A 15,591-nucleotide genomic window follows, 5' to 3' on the forward strand; every position below is an offset into this window, starting at 1 on the left:
AAGGATGATGGCTGTTGTGTTTTGTGCTCTTGTAGATGTGGCTTTTTTCCCTTCTTGACCATGTTAAAGCAGGTATACGCTCAACAGTCTTTTGGTTTTCTGTTAAAAGTCTGTGGTCTAGATTGCTTACTGTAACATTGGTCGCTGGAGGCAAGATCGGTTATCAAAGACAGCTTGCAAACAAGCTCTAAAAAAACTGGAGAAAAATCTCAGTATGTGACCACCACGTCTAAAACGCTACCAAAAGGAGAACAGCATGTTACGACTTTCACCTTGCACCAGCTGCAAAAGAGTGGAGCTAATGAATGAGCCAAGCAGAAAGTGGTCATTTTCTTGCATTGGGTGCTGAGCTTCAGAGAATTTATTTGGTGTAACCTGGTGTGCAGTGCACAGGAACATCAATGATGCTGCAAGCATTTCACAGTGCCCCATGCTGTGATCTTGTAAGACTGCTGTTCAATGTTGGGGTAGTTACTCAAGAAAAGTAATCCATTACAAATTATATTTCTTAAACTGTAAATACATTATTTGAATAAGTAACCATACTATTCATTACTTTAATGCCAAGTTGCTCTCTAAAATGCAACCACACCTGTACTATTTAGAAATACAACAGGGTTGGTAGAAGATAACTTTACAGGAAAAGGAAAAAAGCCAGTGGAACCAGATGTTTTTCCAGGTCATTATGGGTCATTTCTCATGGTCCATTCTTCATGAAAGTCACATACAACAGGCATTTTCAAATTATGTCAAAAACTGAAAAACTACAAAAATGGAGATACAAGGTTTTCTTCTGACAGCAGCAACACGTATTGATGACCAGTAGCCCCTGCAGAACTTTAAAAAGCGTGTCACTAGCTTTAAAGAAGACATAGCCAGTTGCTTGGCAAAAACTAAAGCTACTTCTAAATCATTTCTGTAAAAATGCATTCCCAGAACTTCTCTCAACATGCTCAAACCCAAATGCAGTCTTCAGTAAGGTTCTGCAGGTTATTGCTGTGATTTTCTGTGGTCAGCCATTTCAGACATTGCTGGCTTGAATTCACAAAGCAGGACTAATCGTGGATCAGATTCCTCCATATTTATGTTTGTCATTGTCACAAATAGTGATTCTATGAGAGCACTCTAACTCCTGAGGTGGTTTACGAATACATGCTCTGTTGTCTAAAGCATCTGGCCCCTGTTTTGTTCATTGTTACACTTCACTGTGAGTCAAAATGTGTCCACATGGAAAAGTCTGCGTGACCAGGATTGGTTCAAGTGGGTTAAGAGAATTTTTAGTGATGCATTTTTACAGAAATGTTTTGGGCTATTTGGGTGACTATTGAGTTCTAGTGTTAGCAACGTTAGCCTCGCTGCTGTAGTTCAAATTTGGTATTGTTGGTATAATTTGGCCTCCAAACATGTCTTGGCTGATTGATTATATATGATAAGTGAGTAAGTGTAAAATTATGTGAGTTAGATTTTTATTTGTTGACCCATTTTATTAATAAGTCAGTAATATGATTATAAGACTTTAACGTGTTACACTGCTTATAGGAAAATAGCAATAATCTTACTGTAGCATGTTACTTTGTACTGCTACCCCCCCCCCCCCACCCACCCCCCCCCAACACATATAGAAGCACATAACGTTCACCAATAGTTTGTGCCAAAGCACATCAGTGACATATTTATGATGCCGGGGAGCATCACAACATCCATTTGGAGAAATCCCAGTCGCAGCATCATGGACAGTTGTCAACCTGCTGGGAAAAAAAACCACAGCTCCATGATATCCTGCTGGGTTATATTTGGAACAGCATGTCAATACTGTCTCGCCACAGATTGTTGACATGGTGTGGAGAAGAGGACTGAAGTCGAAGGTCACACCCTTAGAGATCCGTGCTCTTTGGGAGGAGCCTTTGTAAAGACAATACTTGAAATCAAACATTCTCTGAAAATGAATTCTTCACATGTGTGATGTGTACTTTATCTTCTCCTCCCAGATTGAATAAAGCAAGATGGAAGTAAGGCTTTACTTTTCAAGTCAGGCCACGTTTGTGCACTCTCGCAGTGATTTCTGCAGAAGAACACATCAATAACGCTTCTAATTCCAGGGAGATAAAGAACAAATCAAATTGGATTTACACATTACATCCTGTTGTTGTCTTTTATAGTGGCTGGAGTTGGGCTGTGAGCTTAAACCTCTGTTGAACATTCCTCTTGGGGCTGATCCAGCATTGGTCTGCCCCGATTCCAGTCCTAACTCTGTCCATTACAGGCAAGACTGTTCGGAGATCAGCGGTAAATTCTAGCAGTGCTGAGTTGTTAGAGCTGTCTCCATCTGCGTGGCCTCTCTGTATTTAGGCTGTCAGATGATGCGAAGCCTCTCATTGCCTCCGCTGTGTCTTGGTGGGATTAAACAAACCTCCAGACACGTTCCGGAAGCACGTCCACGCGCTTTCAGTGTAATGGGCTGGAAGTGGTTGTGTCCAAGCCTGTGTAGTGGTGGTGATGGTGTTAGTTTTTTTTTTCTTTCTTTCTTATTTTTTTGGATTAGAAAGCTGTTTTTGCTCTTCTCTCCTAATGGTGAGGGTAATTGGTCTGACGGGAAGGGGGCGTTCTCTCCCCCCTCCATCCCCGGATGCTGAGGTTGTAGAAGTGCTTGTTTGGTTCCTCACACTTCCCCTGTGATTTCACACTGCTTTCGACTGGGTAGGAACAGCTGTGGCCTTTGGGCTCAATCTTAGGTTCTGGTGTAAGAGAGATGACAGCACACCAGCATTCGAAACCGAATAATCAGGAATAAATCCCGTTCAAATCTTTTATTCTGTATCAGATTCAGTTTTGATTCTGATTCTGGGATTGATCTACGGTTGTTATCACCCTGGAGTCATAATAATAAGCAGGCTGACATTCTGCAGCCCGGGGAGCATACCCATGACATGTCAGGTGTTGATAGTGTGAGTGTGTACCTTGATTGTTGTTGTTTTTTCCTTTGTTGTTTTTTTTTTCTTCTCAATATCATACTGCAGGAAAGGACACTTGAAAAAGGAGTTTACTGATTCGTAGGGATGCACCAACATGGAATTCCTGGGCCGATAACAATAACCAGTAACGCTTGAGCACTAATGAAGATGGATAGTTTTCTCTGGGAAGTTGCTATAGTTTCTGTGATAGGGGTGTGCACTGATATTTGAGTATTTAGTAAACCGGTCGAGGTTCCAGTTGTAAGATACTGAAATCACTGTCGCCGGCTCGATCCCCTGAGCCAGCAGTAGATGACTGAGATGGCCTTGAGCAAGGCACCTAATCCCCAACTGCTCCCTGGGCACTGCAGATAGGGCTGCCCACCTCTCTGGGCAAGTGTGCTCACTGCCCCCTAGTGCGTGTCTTCACTAGTGTGTATGTGGTGGTTCACTGCATGGATGGGTTAAATGCAGAGGGGAAATTTCCCCATTGTGGGACTAATAAGGGTCACTTAATCTCCATTATCACAAATTCCAGGAAAGCCAAAAATATCTCATGTGCATTAAAAGCAAAAACTACAGCTAAACGTCCATGGCCTTGGGCCCTTCAGATGGCATTGCATTAAAATAAAGCATGTTTCTGTCATCAGTATCACAACATGGGCTGAGGAATACTATGTTAAACCATGATCAGTGAACACCTTGTCGCTATATCCACAAATACAAGTTGTGACTATACTATGCACAGCAGAAGCCATATGGCAGCAACATCCAGAAACACCGGGAAGTCAGTGGACTGAACAGTGGACTATGGACTGAATAGGCACCAGAATGTAACTGCTGCACCATTTAAGGTGTAATTAGAAACCTTAAATGAGAAACCGGTGAAAAAGAAGCAAACGTCAATTTCATGTAACTGTATTGGTAAATGTGTTGTAATATTAATGTTAAATAACATTACTGCATGTTTTGAAGTTGCAGCCGACTCTGCTATATAATGTAAACTGAAAGTGGCAGGCGAAAAAGTTTGGCCATGAGTGAAATTAGGGACAATTAAAAAATTAAAAATACAACCTTCCTAGGTGGCGTAACTATTGAAGCGCTGTCCGTGTCAAGGGATCACACGTTTGCTCCATGGCGATGCCACAGCCATAAGTGATGGGGAGTCCAGGAGCGCATAATTGGCCTCGCTTTGAGAGTAGGATCTGTGAGCCAACGTAACAGAATTGGCAGTTAGCGTTCTCGTCCAAACGTGTTGTTACCTAATAATGTTGCGGTAGCAGTACTTGGAAAGGATGCAGGGGTGCTACATGTCACACTTCATCCTCCCACTTTAGCAGCATCATGTGCGACCTAGCTAGTGGGTGGGACTTAGCAGTACTTAAATTGGGTGTAAAAAGTGGGTAAGAATCATAAGTAGGTAAGTAAACAAACAAACAAGCATTTTGGATGTTTTGAATTTTTTTTTTTTTTTTTTTATTTCATTTGAATCTGAACACTGTCATGAAGGTCTACACTATGAGTTATTTTAGGGAAAAATCTGTAGATGCGTTATTCCACCCAGACCAGCCATTAAAATCACATTACCAGACGTCCTCCGGAAAAAAACGAATCAAGCTTTGGCCAGGGTTTAGTTGTGGTTGATATTAAATACGATGTGCCTTGAGCACAAAACAGGCTAAATCTCTAGACAGTGCTAGCTGCCTCATATTCTTCAGGCTTCGTAGTCTCCTGAAATTATTCATGTTCAAATCTCTGATTGCACATAGTACATTGCATCTAAGAACGTTCAAAAACTGTTTATTGAGCCATTTATTATAATATAATAATATTAGAATAAATACAAATAATATTAGTATAGTAAGTAGTCATTTTATGTATGTCAATGTGTTCCTTTAACCCTTTCCAGACCTCTCCTCATGGCAGCCTAGTATTACTTGTGCTTATCATCCAATACCTGGTTTGTCCAGTCAGTGCTTCATTATGTGGCCATGCAATGGCTGGGTACATAAAGGACACATCTGGAACCAAACTTTTTTCTTCAAACCTAATAAAAGTAATGTTTTGTTAATAAGAAATTCTCTTTTTTTGTTTTGTTTCTGTTTATTTGCATTTATTCAACTGATATATGGTGTTTTTAAAAAGATAAATGCTGAGTGCTGAGATCAATGTTTTTCAACAACATGCTTAGATGCCTAAAAGTGTTGCTCAGTACTGTGTGTATTAATGAAAGCAGAGATGTCATATCAGTATTAGTCATTAGCATTGGGCTCATCTGTACAATATGCTGGATTGGACATCAGAGGGGAAGAAGAATGAATGTGATCCAATAATGTAACAATTGGATCCTGAAATAGTGCACAGATGCATTGTGTGATGCGATTTTTACTGTGGAGTTCTTCCTGCGGGAGGATAGCAGTGTTTGAGTAGTTTCAGCATGGCAGGTGCTCATCTGAAGTGAATTGCATAAATTTTAAAAAAGCTCATTTTAAAACAGTACAGCAAATATTTGATTGGTGTCAGTGAGTACTCAAGGTTTCAGTATCGCTACGTGAATTGTGTAAATCTCTAACTGAAACTTTGTGTTTCTACTGTCATTTTTTCCTGACTAAACATTTCTTGCAAGTAGAGCTGAAGCCATGAAAAACATCCACACCGCTGACATTTTCACTCTGCAGCATCAGAGCGTGACTTGGGCGTCAGTGCAGGCACAATCGGAAGGGGTGCGCCAAGTTGGTAGTTATAATTATCTGGATTTTCAATATCAGACTGATAATTAAATTTGCCCATTGATGGACAGGTAATGTAGAACGTATAACGTGCAATGAATAATGTATAGACACCAATGCTTTGTACATCTCTAATAATTCCTCTTTCAGAGGTTTTGTCTAATGAAGCCATCTGGAGTGGCCCAGTGTTCCTGAACACATTAGACATCAAAGTGCACATGATCAGAATTTGTAGCATCTTTGAAAAGTGTTCATCGCATGTTATGAATAACTGCGGGGGGGCGTATGTGCATGTGAGCGTGTGCAGCCGTGAATACAAATCTGAGTGAATGTGCTCATGCAGTAAATTAGTGTATGTAGGTTCCATTATCAACACCCCTTCCTCCTCTCTCTCTTTCTCTACTTCTCTCTCTCTCTCCCTCTCTCTGTTGCTCTCTCGGTTTCTATCTCTCTCCCTCTCTGTTTCTCTATTTCTCTCTCTCTTTGTCTCATTCTCACTTCCTGTCTCTATCTCCCTCTATCTCTGCATCCCTTCCTCTGTTTCATTCTCTCCTTGTCTCTCTCTTGCTCACCCTCATCCTAGATCTCTCTGTCTGTCTTTCTTATGCTCTCTCTCACTCTTCTCTCTCTGTGTCCCTCTATCATGCTCTCTCACTCAATTTAACTTCTCAGCTCTCACTCCCACACTATGTCTCTCTTACCTCTCTCTCTAAACCTCTCCCTCTCTCTACTGCCTTGTCTCTATTTCTCGCTCACCCTCTTGTTCTTTCTCTCTTTCTCTTTCTTGCTGTTTCTCTCTTTCTCCATTCATCTCGCTGTTTCTTCTTTTACACTCTCTCTCTCTCACTCTCTCTCTCTCTCTCTCTCTCCCTCTCTCTCTCTCTCAGCATGACCATATCAACTATGATATTGCCAAAGCATAATAACAGCAACAGTCATATTGTCATTAACAATAGCAACAACACCATAGCATTACTACTATTAATAATAACAACAATAAGAATAATAATAAAAATATATATTGTTATATATTGTTTTTATTATTTTGGGGAGTGTTCAGACTGTTAGCCACTGTCTCTCACTGCCCACCCCTTCACTCCGTCCCTCCCTCCCCCTCTTTCTCCCTCCCCATCTCTCGCTCTCTCTCTCTCTCAGCTTTATTGGCATGTCTGTGTCAAGTACAGTACTGCCAAAGCAGAACAACATCATTATTCACAATAACAACAATGTAACACTGCTGCCACTGCTGCTGCTTATTTCCATTATTAGCAGTGAACTAATGCCATATATCTAATTGTCTACATTTAAATGATCTATGTGAGGGTAATAGAGTGAAGAAGGTTACAAACTCTCTCTCTTTCTCTCTCTGTCCCTATCTCTCTCTCTATCTGTCTCCTACCAGGTTGATCCCTCAGACGGTAGGCCTGCTGTACGTCGGTAACTATGACGTGCCCTTTGCACAGATGAAGGTGAGATCCCTGCTAAATCTGGCTTCACACCTATTCTTCTGGCGTCAGGCACTGACTTCTGTCACAAAGCCACAGATGAGCTTCTGAAGCCACCCCCCTACTTCACACTGCTGCTGTATATGTCACCTTCCCTGCCCCCATTCCTGCATTCATTACTCCTGATTCATTGTACAACAAACATGTTCATGTCATCCATATATGACCTTATGTATTTAATCACATTACCATTCAAACGTTTGGATTCACTCACCAGATTCATGTTTTCTGTTATTGTAAACACATGAATAATCAAGTACATTTAAATATTGTAAAGATAATGTAAGTGTTCAGTAATTAAGTGCCTCTACACTTTTATTATGATGGTACATGTGTTCTATCTTTATTTCTGACACATTCTGTACTGTTTGTTCAGTCATTATAGAAGCAAACGCATCTCAATATCATTTTGGGCACATTTAAGTGTCATATTTTTTACAGAATTCTTTTAATTATTTACTTCGATCAATTTTTCAAAAGATGTAAACAGAGTCTTTCATAGTGATTTCATGTGAGATGATTAGTTGCTGAAAAACATAACTCCAATTTCTTTACAGTGGTAGTGATGGGATCCGGGGTCACAATATCTACAACACAAATATAACCTTTTAATTTACTATCCAAATGTCATGCTCATGATCGTAAAATGATACGAAATCTGAAAACAAAAGTTTCCTTTGGGGAGTATTTTATCTTATAACAACCTCCATGTAGCTTTCCACCATGAACATATTACATGTTTTAGGCCACAACCTTTTCATAAAACTGTCATAAAACAACATTTCTTGTAATAGCTTCCTTAGAGGGAGCTTTTAGAGACAGTAAACTCTTCAGACATCTGGTTCCTATTAATACCAAATTTTGTCTGGCTATGATTCTCTAGAGGAGGGGTTACCAAAGTTTGCACTTCAGGCCGAAGTTCGCCCATCAGGAAGTTGGATTTGGCCGCCAGGAAGTTACATTAGCCCCACTCTCTATTATTTTAATGACGTATTTTATATGACATTAAGCAAAGTGCTTATAGGAAAGTCTGTTGGCTCAGTGGCCGATTTGGCAATGCCGCCAGGCAGTTATTTCCAGTCATAAAAGACCAGGCTCCTATCTCTTTCAATGGGGAGAGACCAAAATACTGAAAACTGAAAGTTAGATTACCATTTAAAAAGCATATTTGGGATCACAAGTAAAATCGGACAAAATCCTATAAATAGTTTGTAGCATTTGGCTTAGTAACGCATAAAAAGCATGGCGTTTCAGGTCGTTCTGGCTACTGCACTTTAGATCTCCGTGAGGGGGACTTTCCCCACTACTGCCACAATATTATCGACCTGTCTTTGCTTTGCGGCAAGCTGAGGCTCTTTTACCTGAAGGGTAGTGCTTTTTCCTTCTAACCAGTGACCAGTGACCGGTCTCCCTCTTCATACCGTTTATGTATTTAAGTTTTATGTTTGTTTTTCGCACAGTGTAATGTTACAAGCTGCATTTTTTAAACTGATATGAAACCTACTTTCCTCCTGTATGTGTATGGTATACACAAGCATTATAGTTCGCCTGAATGTTGCAGTTTGGATGCCCTAGAACAAAAGTTTGGGCCCAAGAGTAGAACATTTCACATCAAACCACGCTGAGTGACTTTATATGCGTGTGTTACAAGCAGTGATTCAGCCCTGAGTGCTTTTTGGCTGAGGATAACTGACTTTCCTTCGCTTTTCTGAAACAAAGGAGTTTGAAGTAATAACGTAGTTTAAAGATTCAAAATGTTCCATACACTCTCCACTCCATACAGTTCATACATGGAAACTATCCTGCGAAAAACAGACGACTTGATCGTTTCGGTGATGGCACAAGAAGCAGCTCTTTTTCATATCATCAGTGTCGGAAAACAAAATTTTGTCTTTCCAAAGTGACGACTTGACAGGAGAAGGAAAAAAAACTATAAATAATGGAAATAATTGTGTACAGTTTTTTTTAGCTCATGTCTGTTGGTCCGTTCATCCTGACAGTTTAACACAATGCAAAACAGCGGCGATACATCCACCTATTCAGCCTACAGCAGTTTAGCTCTGCTCTTTCACTGTCAAGTTGTATGGTGGAGCTCTGAGTGCTTATTGCCTGAAGCACAATACAGTCCCACCAGTCAGAATTTACATCTACAGTCATACGCAAAAGTTTGAGCACCTGCAAATGACATTTTGTTGATATTCTAAATGAAAACAAGGTAACACATCCTTTACAACAGGGGTGTCCAATCTTATCCTGTAGCTGCAGGTTTTCATTGCGACAAAGCAGGAGTACACATGACCAGCTGTTTAAAGACTGAGACTGACTGATCAAACAAGTTGAATCAGGTATGCTCCTGTTGTTTGGAAGGAAAGCCTACACCCACACTGGCCCTTTGTGGATAAGATTGGACACCCCTGATCTACAGGGACCAAACGTAAATATGGCAGTTTTCTCCCAATTTTAGTGTCCAATTTCTATTTATTTTAAACATATTGAAAAGAAAGAGAACATATTAAATCTGTCTTTTGCACAGGCCACAGGGTTTTTTCCTTTATGTCACTGTTGTCGGAGCAAAACCTTGTATCTCCAGAATGGCAACTTTACAGGAGAAGGAAAAGACCTTTTTTTTACTTTTAATGCAAGTCAATGGAACCAAACGTCTTTCCAATTCATTTTGGGCCATTTCTTTTGGCCGATTCATCATGAAATTTACACACATTGTAAAGGGGAACGGACATTTTCCAATAATGAGAAAAACTGAGAAATGACAAAAATGGAGATACGAGGTTTTGTTTCGACAGCTGCAATATGTTAAAATATAAGCAAATAAACAGTAATTAAAATGTACAGAGGGCTGAAAAAAAAGTTTTCTTTGAGAACTATTTCCCTTACAGCAACGTCCGTGCACTTTTCCAGCATTAACACACATTTAAAGATGTTTGTTATGCAGAGGGTTTCTTTTGGAAGGCAAAGTAGTCCCCAAAGAAAACATACCATTTTTAGACCTCTGCATGTTTTAATTTATTTACTGTTCATTTGTTGATTTTAACATAGAGGTTTAAACATGAACATAAACAGTAATTGAATAAAAATGAATTAATATTGGCAGATGTCTGAAAAAATGTTTTCTTTGAGAAATATTCTGCCTTACAGCAACCTCCATGTACCTTTCCCCTGTGAGCATATTTAAGAAATGTATGTTTTGCACTGGCCACATTTTGGTTTTTCCCTATATATGTTAAAATGGTGGAAAGGTACGTGGAGGATGTGGTGAGGCATAATAGTCTCCAAAGAAACCATATTTTTTCAGACCTCTGCATGTTTTAATTTAGTTTGATTTACATATTTTAACACAAGGAAGAGTGATTAAATTACAGTATGCAGAGGTGTGTTCTCTGTAGAGGATGTGTTCACTTATTTTCACTTAGAAAATTTTTTTTTTTCTCATTTATTATTTTGACCAGAAGCATCCAAATGTTTGCATATAGCTGTATCAATTTTACAGGCCCCATAACAAAAACAGTCTGTTTAAATTGTAAAGGATAAAGAGAGGTTTAAAAATGGTCATTTGAAGATGAATTCTGGCCATTTTAGTTGCATAATAAGTGGACCTCAAGGGAAAGAAGGGAAGGGAAAGGACAGGAAAATGTAGAATATTGATTTAGATATGTAAAAATTTTGAATGTATTTGCCCTTTAATCTTATTGTGAAAGAGTAGTACATACATCCCGTCATAATTATAATCATTTTATGCCTATATCTGCAACAAAATTGGTTTAATCAACTTTTGGACGGCTGTATGTGTGTATGCGTGTTCCTGTACTGTAATTTTTGAACACCGCCTATTTTTGTTTTGAATGAGGCTCAAGGGAGCTGTCAAATTTCCACCCATCCCTTTTCTCTCTCTCTCTCTCTCTCTCTCTCTCTCTCTCTCTCTCTCTCCCTCTCTCCCTCTCTCCCTCACACATACACACTCTATATGATGACTCACTGATCTCTCTGACGAGCGTGTGTGTATCCAGCCCTCTCGCTGCGTTTGCCGTTCCCTGGCAGCCCCACAAAGTTAACACGGCCCACTCATCCGCTCCAGAACTTTCCCTCTTCTCTCTGTTGAGAGGTGGAGGTCGACTCCGTGTGACGTCTCCATTAGGATCAAACACTCCATCTCGTTGTGCACTTCCTTATTAATCTTGCGCACAGAAAAACCTCCCGCTTTGTTCAGGTAGCAGCAGGGGACTTGCTGCGTGAGAAGAGCGAGGGGCTTTAATCCAAGCATGTTCATGTGTAAGAGCACTCTGCCTGCTCTGCCTGCCAGGCATTCTTTAACTGAAGCATGTATTTCAGCTTGCAGAGAAAATCTGATAAGCTGCCGTCCCTTCTCCGCGTTCTTTTGTTAGTGAAAGAACGTTTCTGCGGAATTACGCTGGCTGAAAAACGTACGTAATATGACCTTTAGTGGAGCAAAGCTCGGCACTTTGCAGTTAAAAATAGATCAATATTTGCTATTAACTGTTTGTTTTTAGTGCCACTAGTGTTTTCTTAACCCTCTCTTATCTAACGTTTCTCTGCTGCTACATTCAGAGGCTTTGTCTTGACTTTTTTTGTGACAAACATAGTACACGAGACAACAAATAAGATATAAAGCAGGACAATCCAGACAAAAATCATGACAACAGACAGACAGTACATGAGGCAAACAAATTAAGTGAAAAGCAAAACAAGGTCAAAATTAAACTATAATGACTGATGAGTGCACTTCTAATGGTATATGCGCTATTTTTACACACTATTTGCTAGTCTGCGGTTTGGGACGGGCGTATATTACCGGGATGAATCACTTTCGTCCAGTGAGCCGACGTGTTTTCTCTTAAGGTGCTCCCATATGGAGGATGTGCTCCCATGCCAGCTAAGGTTGGCTTTACAAACAGCACAACTGACAACCCTTTTTCTGAGTGTAGTATGAAATTGTACCACACTTTTTAGGATTTTGTTCTCGAGGCTGCCATCACGTTTTTGTCAACTCTCAAGTAAGCGGTAACCCACAAACATTCCTAGTGAAGAAAGATGCGTAATGATGTCAGCAACTAATTGACTAATAAATTAGGTGCCAACTAATTAGATTTTAGTTGACTGAGTTGCACCTCTAATACAAAAACATATACACATTCAGCATCGTTATACCAAAAGTATAAGTAGTACAGTAGTCTACTGTTGGAATCTGTGTCAATAATAACTATTGCTTTGCTGTACAGGAGAAAGAAAGAGCCAGGGCACCCTCAAGGGCCCCGCTCCACCACCACTCGGATTCAGAGCAGACCACTCTGTACAGTCCGTATGTGGAAACACTGCTGAAACAGCCCGATTTTAATTCATTGTTCCTGTGACGTCACAAGAATCAACATATTTGCCTATACCCACTTATTCTGCCTACAGCAGTTTAGCCCCACCCATTCACACTGAAGTTCTACAGAGTGTTTCAGCTCTGACTGCTTTTTCAATGAGGCATAGTACAGGTTACCAAAGCAGAGCACATTTACATATACAAGTCTTAAAGGCACAGTAACAAAAACAGCCTGCTTAATTCTAAGGGATGAAGAGATTTGGAAAATGGTCATGTATATATGAATTATAACCATTGTTGGTGCATGAAACCAAACAAATGTTATAAGTGGACCTCAAGAGTAAACTGTAAAATACAAGAAGAATGCATGTGCACACTGGCTATAGTGAAATGGATCAGATTTCTGTGTGTTTCTTATGCAAAAGAAGGTCTTGCGTTATCGCGAGGGATATCATGGCTGTGACTGAGTCGCAGGTACGAGCCAAAGGTGAGCGCTGTATTTCATGACTGTTGTGGCACGGGGCCAGACCTACCCAGGTAGTTCACAGGCCTGTCCAGTCAGATGAGGAAAAGGTACATAGTGGTATGCAAAAGTTTAAGTGCCCCGGTCAACTGACGTTTTGTTGATTTGAATTTAAAAATAATTCCTCTACAAAGCCCACTTCTGTACATTTTGATGCACAATTAGTCATTTTTTTGCCATATTAAATAAGTTGGGCGAGGGGTAAAATATGGGGGAAAGTTATGGCATATTTTATATTTAGTTTTTTTGTGTGAAATATGTTAAACTGAAAAAAACATCACTTGATTGAAACGTTTGCATATGACCGTATACTGACAAGGACTTTATGCATCTAAGCGATAGGCTCACACAGTCTTGATGTCCTCGTCTCCATGAACATAGACACCAATACGTCTTCACACTTGTGATGTTCAGATATCGCTTTTCGTGCACAACTCGCTGTCGAATCACTGACAGCTCCGAGACGTTTTGCTGTTTGTTACTACTTTTAGCCATGCTAAATTAACAGCAGTAGACTATACCCTGACAGTCTGCAAGCTTTTGTAGGAATGCTATATCAAATGATAGATGCCTGGCAGTTTGTTAGAAAGGCTTCAGCCACAAATAATGTTTGTTTTTAATTGTGTTGCATGCATTGCCTGTGTGTACAGTCATAATGTTTTGAAAAATCTTTTTTTTTCATAAATACAGACATTAGAGGATTGGAATTAATTGGTTTCTGGTCCCTGTTGCCTAGAGCAAGTGTGGAGTCTAGCCTGCTCTGCAGTGGCCGTACGAAAGTTGGGCTTGGTTGGGCATTACCTAATCAGATTTAATTTCCCTCACGCAGACCATCTAGCCGATATTAAGACTAAATAATGTATCAGTCAATTATTCTGCTCCCCACTCCACCAATGCAGTCCATGATGAGCACTGCTGTTCCTTAAAAAGAGTTATGATAGACGTTAGACCTGTAAGGGAATGAAACTTAAACTTAACTTTTTGGAGCTTAGTATGTACTGAACTGTGGATTTATTTCACTTTCACAGCTGCGTGAAATTTCCTTACACTGCTGTGCGGCAAATTGCACTGTGAACGCTGGAGATCTCTCAAACGTGCCTATATGCACATTAAAGACGTGATCGCTGGAAGGAAGCACTGTTGTGCTGAGAATTTCAATAAATAGGAACTATTTTTAAAGACTTAGAAAGAAATGGTTTGGATAAACGTCAGCTAACCACAGTTTTCAGCCAAACCCTGCTTGGTTTTCTAAACGTTTTTCCAGCTTTGTTGGAGCCACAAGGTTAATGGCACAAACCAGTTGAGTAATAGAAGTTTATACCTCTCAAATTAGCATAGTGCAAACTGCTTGTGTAAATTTTCACATACTCGCCTCAAATCATGAGATGTTAGATATGTTCTCATATACCGTGTCACATATGCAAGTATGATACACTGTTATCTGTGAAAAAGGGGGAAAAGTACATGGCATAGCTAAACAGTAGTAGCATCTGGATGCCTGAATTTTGTTCGACTTCTGACACCAATCCTGATTGGTTCACCACATTTGGATGAAGGGGAACGTTGTGTAAACTACATTTTTGCTAGGGGACTTCAATCCATGTTTTCTTTATAGTTAGGTCAGTCTAGCTCTTGTAGACAAGTAGCATACATGTATGCAGGTACAATGTCTACATGTACAGGTACTGTGTCTACAAAATGATCAATATAGAGTGTGCAAAAGTCAGATGACCCTTCATTTCTTTAATGTGAATAAACAGGAGTTAATTAAAAGATGCTTAAAATATACAGAGAAATGTGTACTTTTTTTACATAGTTTGAAAACTCGTCGTCCTTTGCATTGTGTTTAAAATTTCATGTTAAACGTGTTAGGAAATTGAAACAGATCAGAAGATTACAGATTTAAAAACAAGTACTTAGAGGTTTGGGAGAATCACAAGGAGGGTAGTCGTCACAATCCAAGGTCAAAACCAGAGAGCTCATTAACTGTAACCAAAGGGACATCAGGAGAGTGAAACCAGATACAAGTTCAGGTTCAAAAACCAGGATTTCCGAATAATCACAGCAAACAGACTGATAAGGGCAAACTTGGCAGTGTGCTAGTCCAAAGTTGGCAATACTTTGCAGTGTGCTAGTCCAAAGCCCAGGCTTAGATACTGACTAGATGATCAACAGGTGTGTGAGTTCAGAATTCCAGTGAGGAGAAATGAAAGAATCAATGTTCATTGGTGGATGTTGAAGTGAGGGGAGTTACATGATCTTCCAATGGCTCAGGGGAGTTGTAGTCCTCTAAGTAGTCCATGGATTCAGCTGATCACAGAGGAGAAAGAAAACAGGCAAAGGAGGCATCTGGAAAAAGTCTAGTTACATTAACTTCCATTACAAGTTGAGCGGGTTTTTTCCTTCTGAAAATTCAGGAGATTTTCTAAGAGCCTGTTTCACTTCTCAGCATTAGCAGTGTAGCAGCCTGGGAGTGTTGGACAGGGGGATATCAGTCAAGTAGGCTCATTAGCATACCAAGACCCCACCCAGACATTTCTCG

At 40.0% G+C, this 15,591-nt stretch overlaps 1 protein-coding gene across 1 annotated transcript in view; it reads left to right on the forward strand.

Annotated features, from left to right (window-relative positions):
• The window catches only part of rngtt (RNA guanylyltransferase and 5'-phosphatase), a 211,863-nt gene that overhangs the window by 184,205 nt on the left and 12,067 nt on the right, over nt 1-15,591 (forward strand). The window contains exon 14 of the mRNA XM_017697713.2: nt 7,083-7,149. Within this exon, the coding sequence (XP_017553202.1) occupies nt 7,083-7,149 (67 nt within the window). The remainder of the gene's footprint in view (nt 1-7,082; nt 7,150-15,591) is intronic.

Source organism: Pygocentrus nattereri, chromosome 4, assembly GCF_015220715.1.
Source record: "Pygocentrus nattereri isolate fPygNat1 chromosome 4, fPygNat1.pri, whole genome shotgun sequence".
Taxonomy (NCBI): domain Eukaryota; kingdom Metazoa; phylum Chordata; class Actinopteri; order Characiformes; family Serrasalmidae; genus Pygocentrus; species Pygocentrus nattereri.